This window comes from Boleophthalmus pectinirostris, unplaced genomic scaffold, assembly GCF_026225935.1.
Source record: "Boleophthalmus pectinirostris isolate CB_2022bp ecotype Guang Dong unplaced genomic scaffold, ASM2622593v1 HiC_scaffold_1, whole genome shotgun sequence".
Lineage (NCBI taxonomy): Eukaryota > Metazoa > Chordata > Actinopteri > Gobiiformes > Gobiidae > Boleophthalmus > Boleophthalmus pectinirostris.
The window spans coordinates 1,242,135-1,257,785 of NW_026570970.1; the positions used below are offsets into that span (position 1 = coordinate 1,242,135).

General features: G+C 40.0%; 2 protein-coding genes across 2 annotated transcripts in view; one reads left to right on the plus strand and one right to left on the minus strand.

Moving 5' to 3' along the window:
- LOC129407590 (plancitoxin-1-like) overlaps positions 1-15,651 on the plus strand; it is an 80,810-nt gene that overhangs the window by 54,684 nt on the left and 10,475 nt on the right. The window lies entirely within an intron of this gene.
- Positions 1,737-7,320, minus strand: LOC110156378 (plancitoxin-1-like). The gene is made up of 5 exons (XM_055150610.1): positions 7,292-7,320; positions 7,025-7,104; positions 6,009-6,179; positions 2,120-2,311; positions 1,737-2,050 (listed from the first exon to the last, which is right to left on the minus strand). Exons 1-5 carry the CDS (start codon positions 7,318-7,320, stop codon positions 1,737-1,739), a joined length of 786 nt encoding a protein of 261 aa, XP_055006585.1.

A 15,651-nucleotide genomic window follows, 5' to 3' on the forward strand; every position in this document is an offset into this window, starting at 1 on the left:
ATGTGAGTTTCCTCTTCCAGTTTCCTTGAGTTTTCTGTGATAAATGATGAAGACAAACACAAACACACAGGATTTGTCCAAACACAGACCAATCAATCAATCAACAGCTTTATTAATCCCAAAGGGCAGTTCAGTTTGCACATCTCTGCTCGAAAATAAAATCAAATCAAAACCAAATCAAATCCATAAAACACACGACGCACAGTTAAACCTCAGAACATCAGGGACACAACAGCAAATTTACTTTCCATTTCAAAACTTTACGGCAGAAGGAATAAAAGATTTATAGTCGCTGTTGGTGTTTTGCTGTGGGCGACACGGCGCCTCCCAGAGGACGTTTACACAAACTGTGAGTGCAGGACACGGTCAGGCTCAGGTTGGACTTAACACACTGGATTTTCAGGACAAAAGTCGCTTCTTTAAGACGTGCAAAAAGAGGCAGATTGTGAGTGGATGTGGGCTCGTGCTGTGGTGCGCGCGGGGAGGAAATGTCTGACGGAGCGACGCCCGGAGTCTGGACAAACTGACACAGAAGGCGGCGTCCTGTGTGATGAAGGACTGTGTGGAGTCTGTGATGGAGACGAGGACGTTGGCCAAGCTGCTCTCTGTCCTGGACAACAGCAGCATGAAGCTCAGTCCACAGGAAATCAGACGTTTTCAAGGAAGCTCCACTTTGAACCGTCTCAGATTTGGCTGAAAAATAATCTTAAAAATGTCTAAAATGACCAAATGAAAGAATCTAAAGTTTTCTCTCAGTCCCTTCAGTCGTTCCTGAGTTTTGACCCGTTGAAGTTTTGGGGCCATGTTCACTTTTTCTGAAGCCTTAATTTATAAACATGTTTGAGACCAGAACTTCATCAAAATAGAGCGAGGAAGATGAACATTTGTTTTATTGTAGATTTTTGGTCATAGATTCTAAATCTGTTGTCAAATATTGTGTGTTTTTATTGAGGTTGTGGCTGTGGCCCCAAAATCTCACATTTGGTTGCTGCTCAATTTATTTATTTATTTTATTTTATTAAATCTATTTCCTCCAAGCAGATTTTTACAAACGAACTGAACCTGAATATTTGAGAGAACCAACATTTCTGACACAAATCTCACACTGTTCTGAGTTTTCATGTGGACGTGTCGAGTCTCAGTCCAGGTTTGATCTTTTTGGTCTCTTCTTTGGATCCATGTGACACAGTTAGATTTGATCACATTTTGACCAGAGAAACTTTTGCAGATTCTGATTAGTTTAAATAAATAAAAACATCGACTATTAACTTCCTTCATTTCAAACTGGGTCATTTTTGGTGGAGCTCAGGGACTTTTCCACCTGTAGAAAGGTTCAATTCCCTTTAATGTCCTTAAAGACTATTTGCTTGTTCTAAGGGAAAACAGTTGGAGATTATTTGTGGTTCATTGTTTGGAAAGTGTGAGATGTTTCATGGAGGAGGTCGGCTGATGTGGACTGACCCATGAGCTGGAGCTGAGGCTGTGGAGCTCCCTCAGGGTTTTTCTCTCACCTGCTCCACGGACACTCCCAGGAAGTGTTTTATTTACCCAGAGCTATTTGACTGTATAATGTGTTAACATAAGGGGGTCGAAGGGAGGGAAGTCATTTATTAATTGTGTTGTAATTGTATTTATCATTGCACTGACCTAGTTTTTGTTCGTTTAGTTGGAGGTATTGCAGCTGAAAACTGTTTTCTTTAATAGTCTAATCTTCGCTGGACAGTCTCTCTGATTCTTTATGAACTTTTTAAAGTATTCTTTGACTTCTTTGTCGTTGATGCACAGAGCTCCTCCGGGCCGTTCGTACTGTGATGGACTTCTATTGGAATCTGCGATGCAGGTCCAGTGGACGTTATTTCAGTGGTTATGGCCCATTTGGAGTGATCTTTTGTCCTGTTCCAGTCTCCTATGTCTGTGCGGACCCCTTCTATGTTAAACACCTTATAGGGTTCACCACAGAAGCTCTTGTCTCTACCTTTCTGACAGCCCCAGGTCTGAGCCTTCATGTCACTTTTCAAATGTTCAGCAAGCTGCACGTACAGGTCTCCAACTGAATAAAACACAGAAACACTCTTTAATATCATGCAGCTTTCACCAATGGCTCTTCTCATTTTCTTACCTTTAGCTGTTTTGCCAGTGTTTTTTGCCAGGGTCTTTAGCTCCTCTCCACCTTTGGTCTTTAGATCTTGTGGTTTCCCGCGGTAAGAGACATCCTCTTTTTTTTCGATTGCATCCTTTAGCTCTTCGTGGAAGTCACCAGGAAAGTGATGATCATCAAAAACATAAGCTCTGATGTTCTGTAGGTGTTTCACTGAAGCAGAGTAACAGAAGCAGAAGTGTGATGTTTATAATAATAAATAATAAAACCTTTTATTTGCCAGACACTTTCTAGACACTCAGGATCCTCTTACAATAATAAAATACAAAAACATTCAATTCATCCATCCATGTTCTTCGTCTTATCCGGGGTCGGGTCGCGGGGGCAGCAGCTCCCAGACGGGAAGTGGAAAAGGGGACGACTTTTTACGGTCAAGAACCACGACCCTCAAACTGCCCCAGAGCTGCAGGTCCAACAGGACAACATCATCAAACAGCAGAGATGATCCTGTGGTCCCCAAACCGAACCCTCTGACCCCTGACTGCACCGAGAAACTCTGTCCATAAAAACAATGAACAGAACCGTGACAGGTGCGGCCCTGGCGGAGTCCAACATGCACCAAGAACAGGTCTGATTTACAGCAGAGAACAACAGCTCCTCCTCCGGTCACACAAGGACCAGACCCCAGACTCCCAGAGCGCCCCCCACAGGACACACGAGGGACACGGCTGAACGCTTCTCCAGATCCACAAAACACATGTGGACTGTACAAACTCCCATGAACCTCGAGCTCCTGATGGAGACTGTAGATCTGGTCCAGTGTCCACGACCGGGACTAAAACCACACTGCTCCTCCTGGATCTGAGGTTCGACTATCATAGTTTGACCAAACGTCCGTTTTTCCCCGGACATGTCCATATTTTGCGTCATGTCTGGGGCGTCCGGATTATATTTTTTTTAAACTGATGCAAAAGTCCGGGTTTTCAGTACTGTTCATTGGGACATTAAACTGAGCGTCTCTCGTATCCACAGCGGTGGATCACTTTACATATTTAGGCATAGAAATCAGACGCAAATTGAATCCTGTGGTCAGGATGAACTCTGAATCTTTGATGAATGATACAACAGAGTCTGTTGATTGGTGGATATTATTACCTTTGTCCTTAATTGGAAGAATTAATGTTATTAAAATGAATATGCTCCCCAAAATGTTATATTTGTTTCAGAATGTGCCATTGCCCCCGTCCAATGATTTTTTTTTTGCAAAGATAAAAAAAACAATTTATTGCATTTATTTGGAAAAATGGTAAAGCTCGAATTCGGTTGTTTCCTTAATGCATTTGCCATAAAACCAGGGAGGTTTAAAGTGTCCAATATAATTTGGAAATATCACAATTAAGATCAATCAAATTTTATTTTGAAACTAATAATGCCCCCAGTGGAAAGAAATGGAATCAGGTGGTCTGGATCTACCATTACCACATTATCTTTACTCTGATAAGATTTCCAACCTGATAAAAAAAACTACAAATCCAATTGTTAAACATATGATAAAAATCAGGTTTATGGTTCGTAATTATGTTAAGGAGACGAGTAACTTGTCTTTGTGCATCTCAGTTTGGGGAAACCAGCGCTTCATCCCTGAGGGCAGATTTGGTCTTTCAAGTTTGGGCGTCAAAGGGATTAAAGTCAGTACAGGATTTATTTATGCCAAACTCAGAATCATGAATGTCTTTTGAGGATATGATATGCAAGTTCAAAATGGATAGAAAATACTTTTTTAAATTCTTTCAACTAAGGAGTTTTATTAGAACCAATCAAGGTAATCAATTAACTAGACCGAAAAAAACGTCATTGGAAACAATCATCTGTAAAACTAGTCAGAGTAAAGCTCCATATCAGAGCTGTTCGACCTTTTACTGTCTCATTCAAGTGAAAACTCTGACTCTAAACTCAGGGCATGAGGATCTCAAATCAAATTAGTCAAAGAGGATTGGGAATCAGCCTGTAGCAAAGCTCACAAACAGTTCATTAATACTCGATTTAAGCTTCTGCGATATAAGTGGCTCATGAGAACATCTGTAACACCAGTCAAACTGAACCTTTCTAACCGTAACATAACAGATATTTGGAGCAAGTGGCTGATGCTGAAGGAACTCTTCTCCACTGCCTGTGGGAATGTCCTGAAACAGGACTGTTCTGGGAGGAGGTCAGAAAAGTGGTGGAGATGATTGTTTCTAAGAAGATTCCAACAAATCCTGTTATGTTTATTTTAGGTTTATATCCCAAAAAGCACAAGTTTACGAAGAGTGAACAGATTATGATTAATATGTGTTTTCTACAAGCAAAAAGAACAGTTCCAATGTTTTGGAAAAAAAACTTGTATTTCCAGGTTTGTGCACTGGGTAAAACAGACGCTCAGAGTTTTTCACATGGATTAGGAAAGGAAAGTTGAAACAGTTTGACGAGTTGTGGGCTCCTCTTAAAAGTTTTGTAGGGAATCTTAATTTGACGGACGGTGCTGAAGATGATTGATACTTTTCTGTAAACCTTTTGTTTTTGATTTATTTCTATTATATTTTTTCATGTATGTATATATGTGTACATCTTATATTTTGTGGTGTGTATATGTGTATATATGTTTTTATTTATTGATATTTGGGTTGGGGAAAAAAATGTATGGATGCTATAAACTTAATTTTCTAACTGTTCGGTTGATCTGTAATTGTTTTTTTTAGTTTTTTTTGCTTGTTTGTTTGTTTGATTGTTTATTTATTTTTGTTTGTTTTTCTATTCATGACTGAGAGTTTGTGTGGTTGTGCTTTATAATGTACAAAACTAAATAAAAACATTGTTTAAAAAATAAAAACAAAAAAAACAGTGACTTGTACAAGAAATTCTCAGTTTTCCGTCCCGGTCGGGACAAGTGTGAGTCCATGTGCACAGGCTGAGGTGAGAGGACAGTGTCCCTCGTTCATCGTGGGAGTTATGTTCTAAAAATAACCTGCGACAGGTGAAATCCACCAAGTATCAACTTTATATTTTACAATTATTCTGTCTGTTTTAAGTCTGTAAAACCTCACCACAAACTTTAAACACTTTTCTCACACAGGACACTTACAACACTTTTTACTTCCTTCTTCAAACTTGTTGCTGCTGTCGTCCTTTTGTTATTTTCCTCCTTCTTTATGGAACAAACTGAAGATTAATTTATTCCATAATGGAGCCGACAGCACAGAGTCCTGCACCAGGCCATTTTTGGAGACCCCCAGGACAGGACCGCACCTGCCCGTTAACCCGAGATTATATCAAATTTTTGCCCTGCCTACACCACAGACTGAACCAAGACTAAACCAGACTAAACCAGGGAGTGAACCAGAACCAGGACTGAACCAGGACTGAACCAGGACTGAACCAGGACTGAAACAGGACTCACTGTTGGGACAGGCTGGAAAGTGACCACAGGAGAAAGACCGGCTCAGCTCTGTACCTCACAGAGGCAGTTGCCTGATGGGCTTTGCAGACAAACTGCTCGGCGTTTTCTCTCTTAAATCCAAGATTAGTCCTGGTTTAGATGTGGTTTAATCGTTTAACCCGTGTGTAAAAAAACAAAACAAAACAAAAAAACATGCAAAATTGACACACACAAAAACAAAAAAGAAAAGAAAAGAAAAAGAAAAAAAATTCCACATATGGTGAGACCGCAAAAGGTGAGCCTCGATATATCGAAGGACGACTGTAGCTCAATGTGGAGGCCCCACCTCCCACCCCCGGTCAGGTGTCCAGGTTTTCACAAATGGAAATACGGTCACTCTAGACTATCACCTGATTCTTGTCTCCAGTCTCCTGGCATAGACCTTACAGGGTATTCACTTCAATTTACAGTAAAACAACATAAACTCTTTCTTACCTACAGTATCGAGATCATTATAGCCCAGAGTCACACACATGAAGGTCTGGCCTTTTTTATAAATATTGTCTTTCCAGAAATGGTTCTTGTTCCTCTCAGACGTCGGAAACTTAGGAGTGTTGTGAGTGAGCCACAGAGCGGATTTAGTGCTGCTGTCCCCCATCACCACACCTGTACAGAGACAGAAACATCACCTGTACAGAGACAGAAACATCACCTGTACAGACAGAAACATCACCTGTACAGACAGAAACATCACCTGTACAGACAGAAACATCACCTGTACAGAGACAGAAACATCACCTGTACAGACAGAAACATCACCTGTACAGACAGAAACATCACCTGTACAGACAGAAACATCACCTGTACAGAGACAGAAACATCACCTGTACAGACAGAAACATCACCTGTACAGAGACAGAAACATCACCTGTACAGAGACAGAAACATCACCTGTACAGACAGAAACATCACCTGTACAGACAGAAACATCACCTGTACAGACAGAAACATCACCTGTACAGAGACAGAAACATCACCTGTACAGACAGAAACATCACCTGTACAGACAGAAACATCACCTGTACAGAGACAGAAACATCACCTGTACAGAGACAGAAACATCACCTGTACAGAGACAGAAACATCACCTGTACAGAGACAGAAACATCACCTGTACAGAGACAGAAACATCACCTGTACAGAGACAGAAACATCACCTGTACAGACACACCTGTACAGACAGAAAACACCTGTACAGACAGAAACATCACCTGTACAGACAGAAACATCACCTGTACAGAGACAGAAACATCACCTGTACAGAGACAGAAACATCACCTGTACAGACAGAAACATCACCTGTACAGAGACAGAAACATCACCTGTACAGACAGAAACATCACCTGTACAGACAGAAACATCACCTGTACAGAGACAGAAACATCACCTGTACAGACAGAAACATCACCTGTACAGACAGGGACATGATGTCACACATGTACGTCTCTGACCTTTGCTGTGTCCATACTCTGGTCCACTGTTGGATCCTGGAGGTTGGTCGTTGTAGCTCAGGAAGCCAAAGGATTTCGTCCTGAAACAGAAGCTGCTGTGATGAGGACGTCACTGTCACTGTTTGTGTTTCTATTCTATTTTCTCTTCACAGTTTTTGTGCTTCAACACTGATCAAAAATGACACTGTTACAGCTCACAGAGGTCAGTGAAAAGGAGAAGGGTCTTGCCTAAGGACACAACAGCAGTAGTAGTCTGATAAACCAAACTGTACCATGTCCCGCACTGATTTGAGCATGGGGCTGAGAGTGTTCCTCAGGATTTCTGTGATGGGTTTGGCAGTTCTCTTCACATTCTTGCTGATATAAACATACTCGTCGCCCTCCAGCGGTTTGAGTTTGAGTTCGAGTTTGAGTTTGGATGTGTCTTTGTTGTCCTTTGGTGCTTTATACAGAATGTACCTGCAGAGACACAGGACGTAACAGAACAAAGACACAGCCAGCGACGACTCTGGGCTAAAACCAAACATATTCACTTTCTCACCAATCCACATTTGTCGTTTTCATCTTTGCAGCTCACGTCAGTTCCTGCAGCCTCAGAGCTCCAGAGCATCACCAAACTCACCACCAACCACTTCATGACTCCTGCAAGAAACAGCAGCTGTGTCATAAGAGCAGGACACGTGAGACACTCCAGCCTCGTGTCCACTGCTTCTGTTTGGAGCAGATTGGAAGTGTCTCCAGTCTCTAAAGTGAACAGTATTTCCAGTGCATAAAGCACATAACAAGAGCCAAGTCCATCACGTGTGGTTAACACAGAGGGTAAAACGTGACGTCGAGACGCAGGGAAGTGAAATAAATGCAGAAAACAACACATGATAAAGCAGAGGTAGTTTAGAGTTTACATGAGCTACTCACTGGACAGGAGGAATTCAAATACACTTTTAATTTGATTTATTAAAGAAACATGAGTTATGTTTGGAAGACGTCAGTGTCTCACGGAGCAGAGTCCTGCCCCTCCACCCCAGTGTCCCTCACACACAAAAACTGAAATACACTTTTTGTACGAAACATCACCAGTGCAACTTTTTTCAACTGGTCAGAGTCAGAGAAAAAAAATGTGATTCTGACATTAGTGGGCTGATCGTAAACTTTATATGACAAAATCTAACACCTAAGAGGTTCATCATTTTGGTAACTTCATGTCAAAGTGACATTTTGAAGAGAACTCTTCATGAAAAAGTTATTTAAAAAAAATTAAATAAACGTTTAACAATTTTACAGAAGTTTAAAAATCAAAACACAGAATTTGTACAAAACATTTTTTTTCAAATTGACTTTACTCAAAAACAAAACATGGCCCAAAGTCCGTCTTCACACTGGTCATAGAGCAAAAAAACAAAAAAAGTCTAAGAATGGAATGATCACAGTTTGATCAAATTGGCAGGAGGTGTCGTGGGACGATTTTTATGGCAACTGAAAAACAGAATGTGTATGAAACACTGGAGTGTTTCAACAAAGAACAGGGGTTAAAACTGTTACAAAACTTTCAGCACTGATTTAAACTGGACCAGTTTGCAGACGCAGGTTAGTGAAAAGTGACGGAAAATCTAAAGACAACAGCAGAAAAGTCCAGATAAACTATTGAGGTTATGATCTGCACGATGCTTTGGACGGAAACAGAGAAGTAAAGGAAACTGAGTGGAGTTTAACTGTTCTTCAGTCAGAAGAGACAGTGTTACGTGTTTAGGCTTCAGTCACTTTATTTGGACCTGGAGGTACATTTATTTTGCAGATTTGAGGCTGGTCCCACATTTCCCATTTCATTTGTCCACAATAAACTCAACACACACATAAAAAACACAATTACAGATAAAGTGTTACAGAGCTCCAGAGCTGAACGGTTTTGTTCCATAAATCATTCATTCATTCATCACACTTGGCTAAAAATCACAATAAATCTTAAATATATTTAAAAAACATGTTTTTCCAAGACAGGTACTAAAATCAATAGATAAATAAATTATAATGTATTCATAAGTGCAACAGCAGCTGGAACGAAGCTCCTTTTAAAGTGATTCGTTCTAGATCTTGGGAGTAAAAGTCTGTGACCGGATGGACGCAGCTGAAACTGTGAGTGTAGAAGACGCTGCTCGTCTTTGAGAACAAAGGTCCACAAACTTTTTTGAGCCACAAACTGGACAATATTTTCACAGAGCGACCTTTAAAGTGTGGAGGATAAATACGACAAAATAAAATGACACGACCAACACAAAAACTGTGATATTTTGTAAATATAATAATAAATGTTTCCAAAGACGTCTGTTTTTGGCTCATTTTGCAGCTTGTGGGTTTAATATTAGTGTAAATGAGAGAGTCACAGACGGATGGAACAGAGAGAATTTGGTCATTTTTCTAAATAAAACATTGTTTCATTTTTCATTTTCTAAATAAAACATTGTTCAGATCAGATCAGATATAAATAAAATGGAAATAATGTAAGTTCTTTATTCTTTCTGTGTGGTCCGGTACCAAACCACCCCCGGCCCGGGAGTTGTGGACCAGTGTAACTGTTGAGTCCAGAGAGTCCAGACGACTCTGACGATGGACAATCACCTCACCTCCATTTAACCAACTGATTCAGGTCAACTCTATTGTTTTAGTTTTTTAGAGATGGTCCCAAACCATGAGACCAGTGAAAACATCCAAACTGATTCAACAAACGTTTTGTAGAACAGCGTCATCATGGTTCTGTCTACACGGTAAAAATACAACTTCCTCAAAAACGAAGCGCTGGTGCCTCTTTTAAACACAGCAGCACAATTATCGTCAAAGCTCAATTTAGAATCAGTGATTATTCCAAGACACTGACAGGAGTCCACACACTGACTGCTCCTTTACATCTGTGTCGTCATTCTGAGGAGCACCTTTCTGAAAGTGAAAAATCATGTCCTTCGTTTTGGACACAGTGAGATGCAGATGTGACGCTTCACACCAGTTTGTCTGTAGGTGAAAGTTTCCTACAGAGTCAGACCTTTTGAAAGAGCGACTTAAGGTACTTTTGCTGCCGCTGCTCTTCTCCTAAACCCGCCTGATTATTAACACTTGATCGATGATGATGAGTGTAAAATAGAACGGACAGAAGTACTTACCAAATGCAGACACAGTGTTCGATTCAAAAGCAGACGTGGTGTTTACTGAAGACCTGAAGAACTCTCCCTCTGACCTGTCTGTGTGTAACTCGGTCTTTTATCCTGCTCCAAACTTTACCGTTTTCTTGATAACATTGTGCTGGTCAGTCGTTATTCAACTGCTGTAAAAGTAATAGTACTTATCATATTTTGATTACATGTGTCAGTCAAATAAAGCCTGAACATGACTCCTTACAAGGCCAACGCTTCACTGCAGAGACTCTGATAGTCAAAAGAGCCGATACCCACAGACTAAAACTCTATTCACATTAAAGTCTGTGTCGATTAATTTCTGTGAACACTTCAATGTGTTCAAATGTTTTGATGTCATGTTAATTTTGGGACATGTTCTGTTCATGTTTGAACCTGAAGACACTGATATGAGACAGGGGGAGTGTCTGAACTCTTTAACATATGACTATCTGTGGTTACATTGTCTAGGTCAACATTTCTGTGAATTTCCTGTAAATACCAGTTACAGTTTGTCAATATTGTGACGAATGGTCAAAGCTTGTCACTAGGAGGAGGTGACGTGGAGAGATGCTGTGTGAATCAACTTGAATCAAGATCTGTACCTGTGTGAGCCAAATAAAGAGACATGTTTCTGAACACCTTTAATCCTTCTGGACTCTCTTTTAAGGCTCTTTTCAGGCTCCTCCAGAAGAAGCTGACTGACAAGCCATACATTTAATCATCTTAATAAAAGATATTCACATGACATTTACAGATCAATACTCAAACGAGTCATAATCATAATCCTGTAAAATCCATCTAACTAACAAACACAAACTGTAAACAAGTGTGTGTTAGTTCCAGAGTAGTTTCAGTGTAGTTAGCTCCTCCTGCAGGTATAAGGAAGTGTCACCAGCGTCTGACAGAACTGAAGAAGCAGCTTGGACGAGCCGAGAGAAACGTCTTCAACCAAACTCACTTTTGTCCAGTCGACAAACTGATTTTTCTTCTCTCCATGTTCCTCCAAACTGTTTTTGTGGATCTGTGAAAAAACCTTTGACACCGTTAAGTCGTGTTCAGGTTTATATACAGATATTTGTGTGTTTTAATTATGATCATGTGAATATTTAACTGTGTATCTGAACTTGTATTTGAATGAAATGACTTTTACATGAATGTGTGAGATTTTAGGCCTTATTACCTTTATGTGTCGGGGAAGTGCTGATGAAAACCTGCCTTTTGTCTAATTCAGGAACATTTACATTATTTAAACTGTTTATTAATGTGAAAACTGAATCAATCAATAAATAAATACACAATAGTGACAATATTCACAGCATGAACAGTTCACATGATCTTCTTAATAATAATAATAATAATAATAATAATAATAATGAGAGGTTGCTGGTTGTGTAACGTACGTACACTTACATATTCACACGTTTGTCAAAATACTCCACATGCATCAAACATAACAGAATCCAGACAGTCCAAAGAGAAAAAGAGAAAAATATACACATACAGTACTACAAATACATCCTGTGTCAAGGGAAAAATGTCCAGTTTCCCTCTAAGTTTAAATAAAATCTTTCTACTTGGACATGATTGGACAGAGACACCAACAGATTTACGTATTTGGGAAGAAAACACACACTTCAGCTGTGTGTAACTCGGTCTTTTATCCTGCTCCAAACTTTACCGTTTTCCTGATAACATTGTGCTGGTCAGTCGTTATTCAGCTGCTGCCCACAGACTGGAGATAAACACAAATGTAGTAAAAGTAATAGTACTTATCATATTTTTATGACATGTGTCAGTCAAATAAAGCCTGAACATGACTCCTTACAAGGCCAACGCTTCACTGCAGAGACTCTGATAGTCAAAAGAGCCGATACCCAATACTCACATTACAATACTCACATTACAATACTCACACTACAATACTCACACTACAATACTCACAGTACAATACTCACATTACAATACTCACACTAGACTCTCATGTGAACACGAGTAACACTGAGTCTTTCCTGAACACTTCTGAATGTTCTGGATCTGTGTCAGATTGTCCATTGCCAATGTTCAGTTTTTTCTGTTTCTGAAGTAAAGTCCGACTTCTCTCAGGACGAGGTCATTCTGACTCCTGCATGAGTGAGAAATATATGAACGTTTTACATCAGCTACAGTCATTTGGATAAAAACACAACAAAAGACGGACGAGACAACTGGAAGTTTTAACTTCTGGGGCGTTGTTTCTCTGGAATGTTCTTTGTCCAGCAGAGAAGATAAGGAGGACCTGTGCGTCTCCCTGGTTCTGTGTCTCTGCTCACTCATGATCAGTGTATTTTCTGTTGTGAAGTTTGTGTGGCGAAGGCAATGAGGTGAAGTCTTGGCTAAAGTTGAGTTTGGTTTTGGAGGATGTTGGGTGAATTCCTTTACACGTGCACATTATGAAGCATTAACAGTTTTACACAAATACTTTAGTTTATTTCATTTATTTGGCAGGGACCAGGTACAGGAGCATTAATAATGAAACACTGAACCAGACTAAAGCTCAGAGCGAATGTCCACCCACAGTCCCCGAGACACAAAACAACAAACTACAGCACAATACAAAAATACAGTACATACAAACAGTTATAAAAAGTACAATGACATAAATATTAATATACTTATTAATATTATAATCTCTCCCTGCTCCTCTGTGCCCCTGATCAGGTCTGATTTACTTCAGTCACGGGTGTTTTTTCTTACATTAGTTGCACTTCATGTTGCCTAGCAACCATGTAACATATTTTTTTGTTTGTCACAGACAAATGAAATTTGGGTGGTAAATAGATCTTGTTGTTCCAAAGTTCATTTTTCACGTATAGCCATAGGCGCAATGTATTTTGATTTTGCAGGGGGCGCTGTCGCGCCATTTTTTTTTTTAGATTTTGTGATGTGGAGTATTTGTAAATTTGGCTGTTTTTTAATGTTTTTGCAAAATTTGGTGAGTCGCTGAACTGTGCTCAGGGTGGTGAGGAAAATAACACCTATGGTATATATATATATATATATATATATATATATATATATATATATATATATATATATATATATATATATATATATATATATATATATATGTCATTGGAAAGTGCTCGTGTCCAGTAACGCACCTGTGGGGTCCATTTACAATGATGAGCGCACAATGTCAAGTGCGTCCTATGTTTTGGGGTGAACAATAACAATTAGGCCGCTGTCACAGCCAGGGATGATGCCACCGTGTCATGTCAGTGTAACGGACTAGGGCTGGGATATGGCAGTGATCTGTGCAATTCAGAAGAAGGTCCCGCAGGAGTGAAGGTGTGTGAATAAAACAAAGAACACAAAATCAGTTCAAAGATGTATATTAATGATATAAATTCAGAGTATAAATATATCAGGGTATGAATAATAGAAACATATTTATTATATTATATTATTATTATTATTATTGATATGTATATATTGGTATGATTTAACAGAAACAAAATAACACACACAAAAAAATGACAAAACCAATAATTGTCTTTCCAAGTCAAGAGTCCAGTTAATAGGCAGAGGTAGAGGGTGATATAGTCCATTAAAGTTATTGTAATCCAAAGAGAAGAGTTATTGTTATCCCAAAGAGAATAGAGTTCCGTTGTTATGAAAGGGGTGTTTTTATTCTACTGCGATTTCATGCGGCGTTCTGTAGCTCGCCATCCAGTGTAGTGTTGTTGATGTGCAAGAGAATGATCCAGTGTGGGGAAAAAACCTGACCTAGAACAGGGTCAGTAAAACAAAAATTAGCAATAAAATAAATTAACTTAAATTAGCCTTAGCTGGAGTAATAAACCATTACTAAAGGAAATGAAAATTCAATACACACAAAAATAAACATCTGCTTATCATTTGACTAATAATTAATAAACTAAAATAATACTACAAAAATATGGTGCACCTTTAACAAATAAATCAATATCAATAGGATTTATGATCAATTCAATGTCTTGTTGTTGCGCAACCGGTTGTGTTCAAAACAATCATTGCCGCTTGGGCTCGTGCTGAAAAGTAGCAAACATTCTATTAATGTTCGGGGTAATCAATAAAAAATTTGTCTGTTCAATGCGAATGGTGTTGGTGAAGCGTTCGGGTTGAGTGAAAAGTAAAATAAAGCGGGAATTAAACTAAAAAGTCCATTTGTTTGCTGCGCTGACGGCGTTTGTTTGTGAGAGTAGTGGCCGTTAGCTTAGCTGACTACGTGGGTGTTGACAGGTTCACACAAATTGCAGAAATCTTTCGGGGAGGAGGTAGTTTTGTCACTCACCGTTGAGATGTGTTCTGAGGGGAAACAAAGAAGGGTGTATCGGTGCCGGTAAATCTTTATCAGATCCGTGGTGAGGCGTCCATTTCCAAACAGTTAGCAGCAGCGCTGTAGCACCGGAGGAGAGGAGCAGGAAGGGTGTGTGTGTGTGTGTGTGTGTGTGTGTGTGTGTGTGTGTGTGTGTGTGTGTGTGTGTGTGTGTGTGTGTGTGTGTGTGTGTGTGTGTGTGTGTGTGTGTGTGTGTGTGTGTGTGTGTGTGTGTGTGTGTGTGTGTGTGTGTGTAAATGTGTGTGTGTGTGTAAATGTGTGTGTGTGTGTGTGTGTGTGTGTAAATGTGTGTGTGTGTGTGTAAATGTGTGTGTGTGTGTGTGTGTGTGTGTGTGTGTGTGTGTGTGTAAATGTGTGTGTGTGTGTGTGTGTGTGTGTAAATGTGTGTGTGTGTGTGTGTGTAAATGTGTGTGTGTGTGTAAATGACTCTGCAGATAAATACTGATGTGTTGTCACATATTACATGTCGTATTTCTCTGGCCCAGGAGCTCAGTCACACGGGAGGAGCTCGGAGTAGAGCCGCTGCTCCTCCACGTGGAGGAGCGTCTGAGGGGAGGAGCTCGGAGTAGAGCCGCTGCTCCTCCACGTGGAGAGGAGCGTCTGAGGGGAGGACGTCTGTTCTGACGTCTCCTGGACGTGTCCCTCAGGAGGTGTTCATGTTCCACCTGGAGGAGGAGGAGACCCAGGACACACTGGAGGGACCATGTCTCTGGACTGGACTGGGAACACCTCAGGTCCCACTGGAGGAGCTGGAGGAAGTGTCTGGGGTGAAGGAAGTCTGGGAGTCCCTGCTTAGGCTGCTGCCCCCGAGACCCGACCCCGGATAAGAGGAAGAAAATGGATGAATGGATGGATTTATTTGGCCCTAGTGACAACATGGCTAAAATAAATCAATAAATAGTGCGTAATATCCACTCTTGAATCTCTGTTGTTTAAATCTGAGCTGGGGACAGGTTCAAATTCTGTGGTAGAATTTGGTTTTTAACTTTGAGACTCCAGATGTTTAGCTCTGGTTTATGTTCAATGTTTCTATAATTACTGGACCGATCCAAATAAAACAATTCAGTAAGTGTTTTAAAACCAAAAGTATGTACATGAATAAATAAATG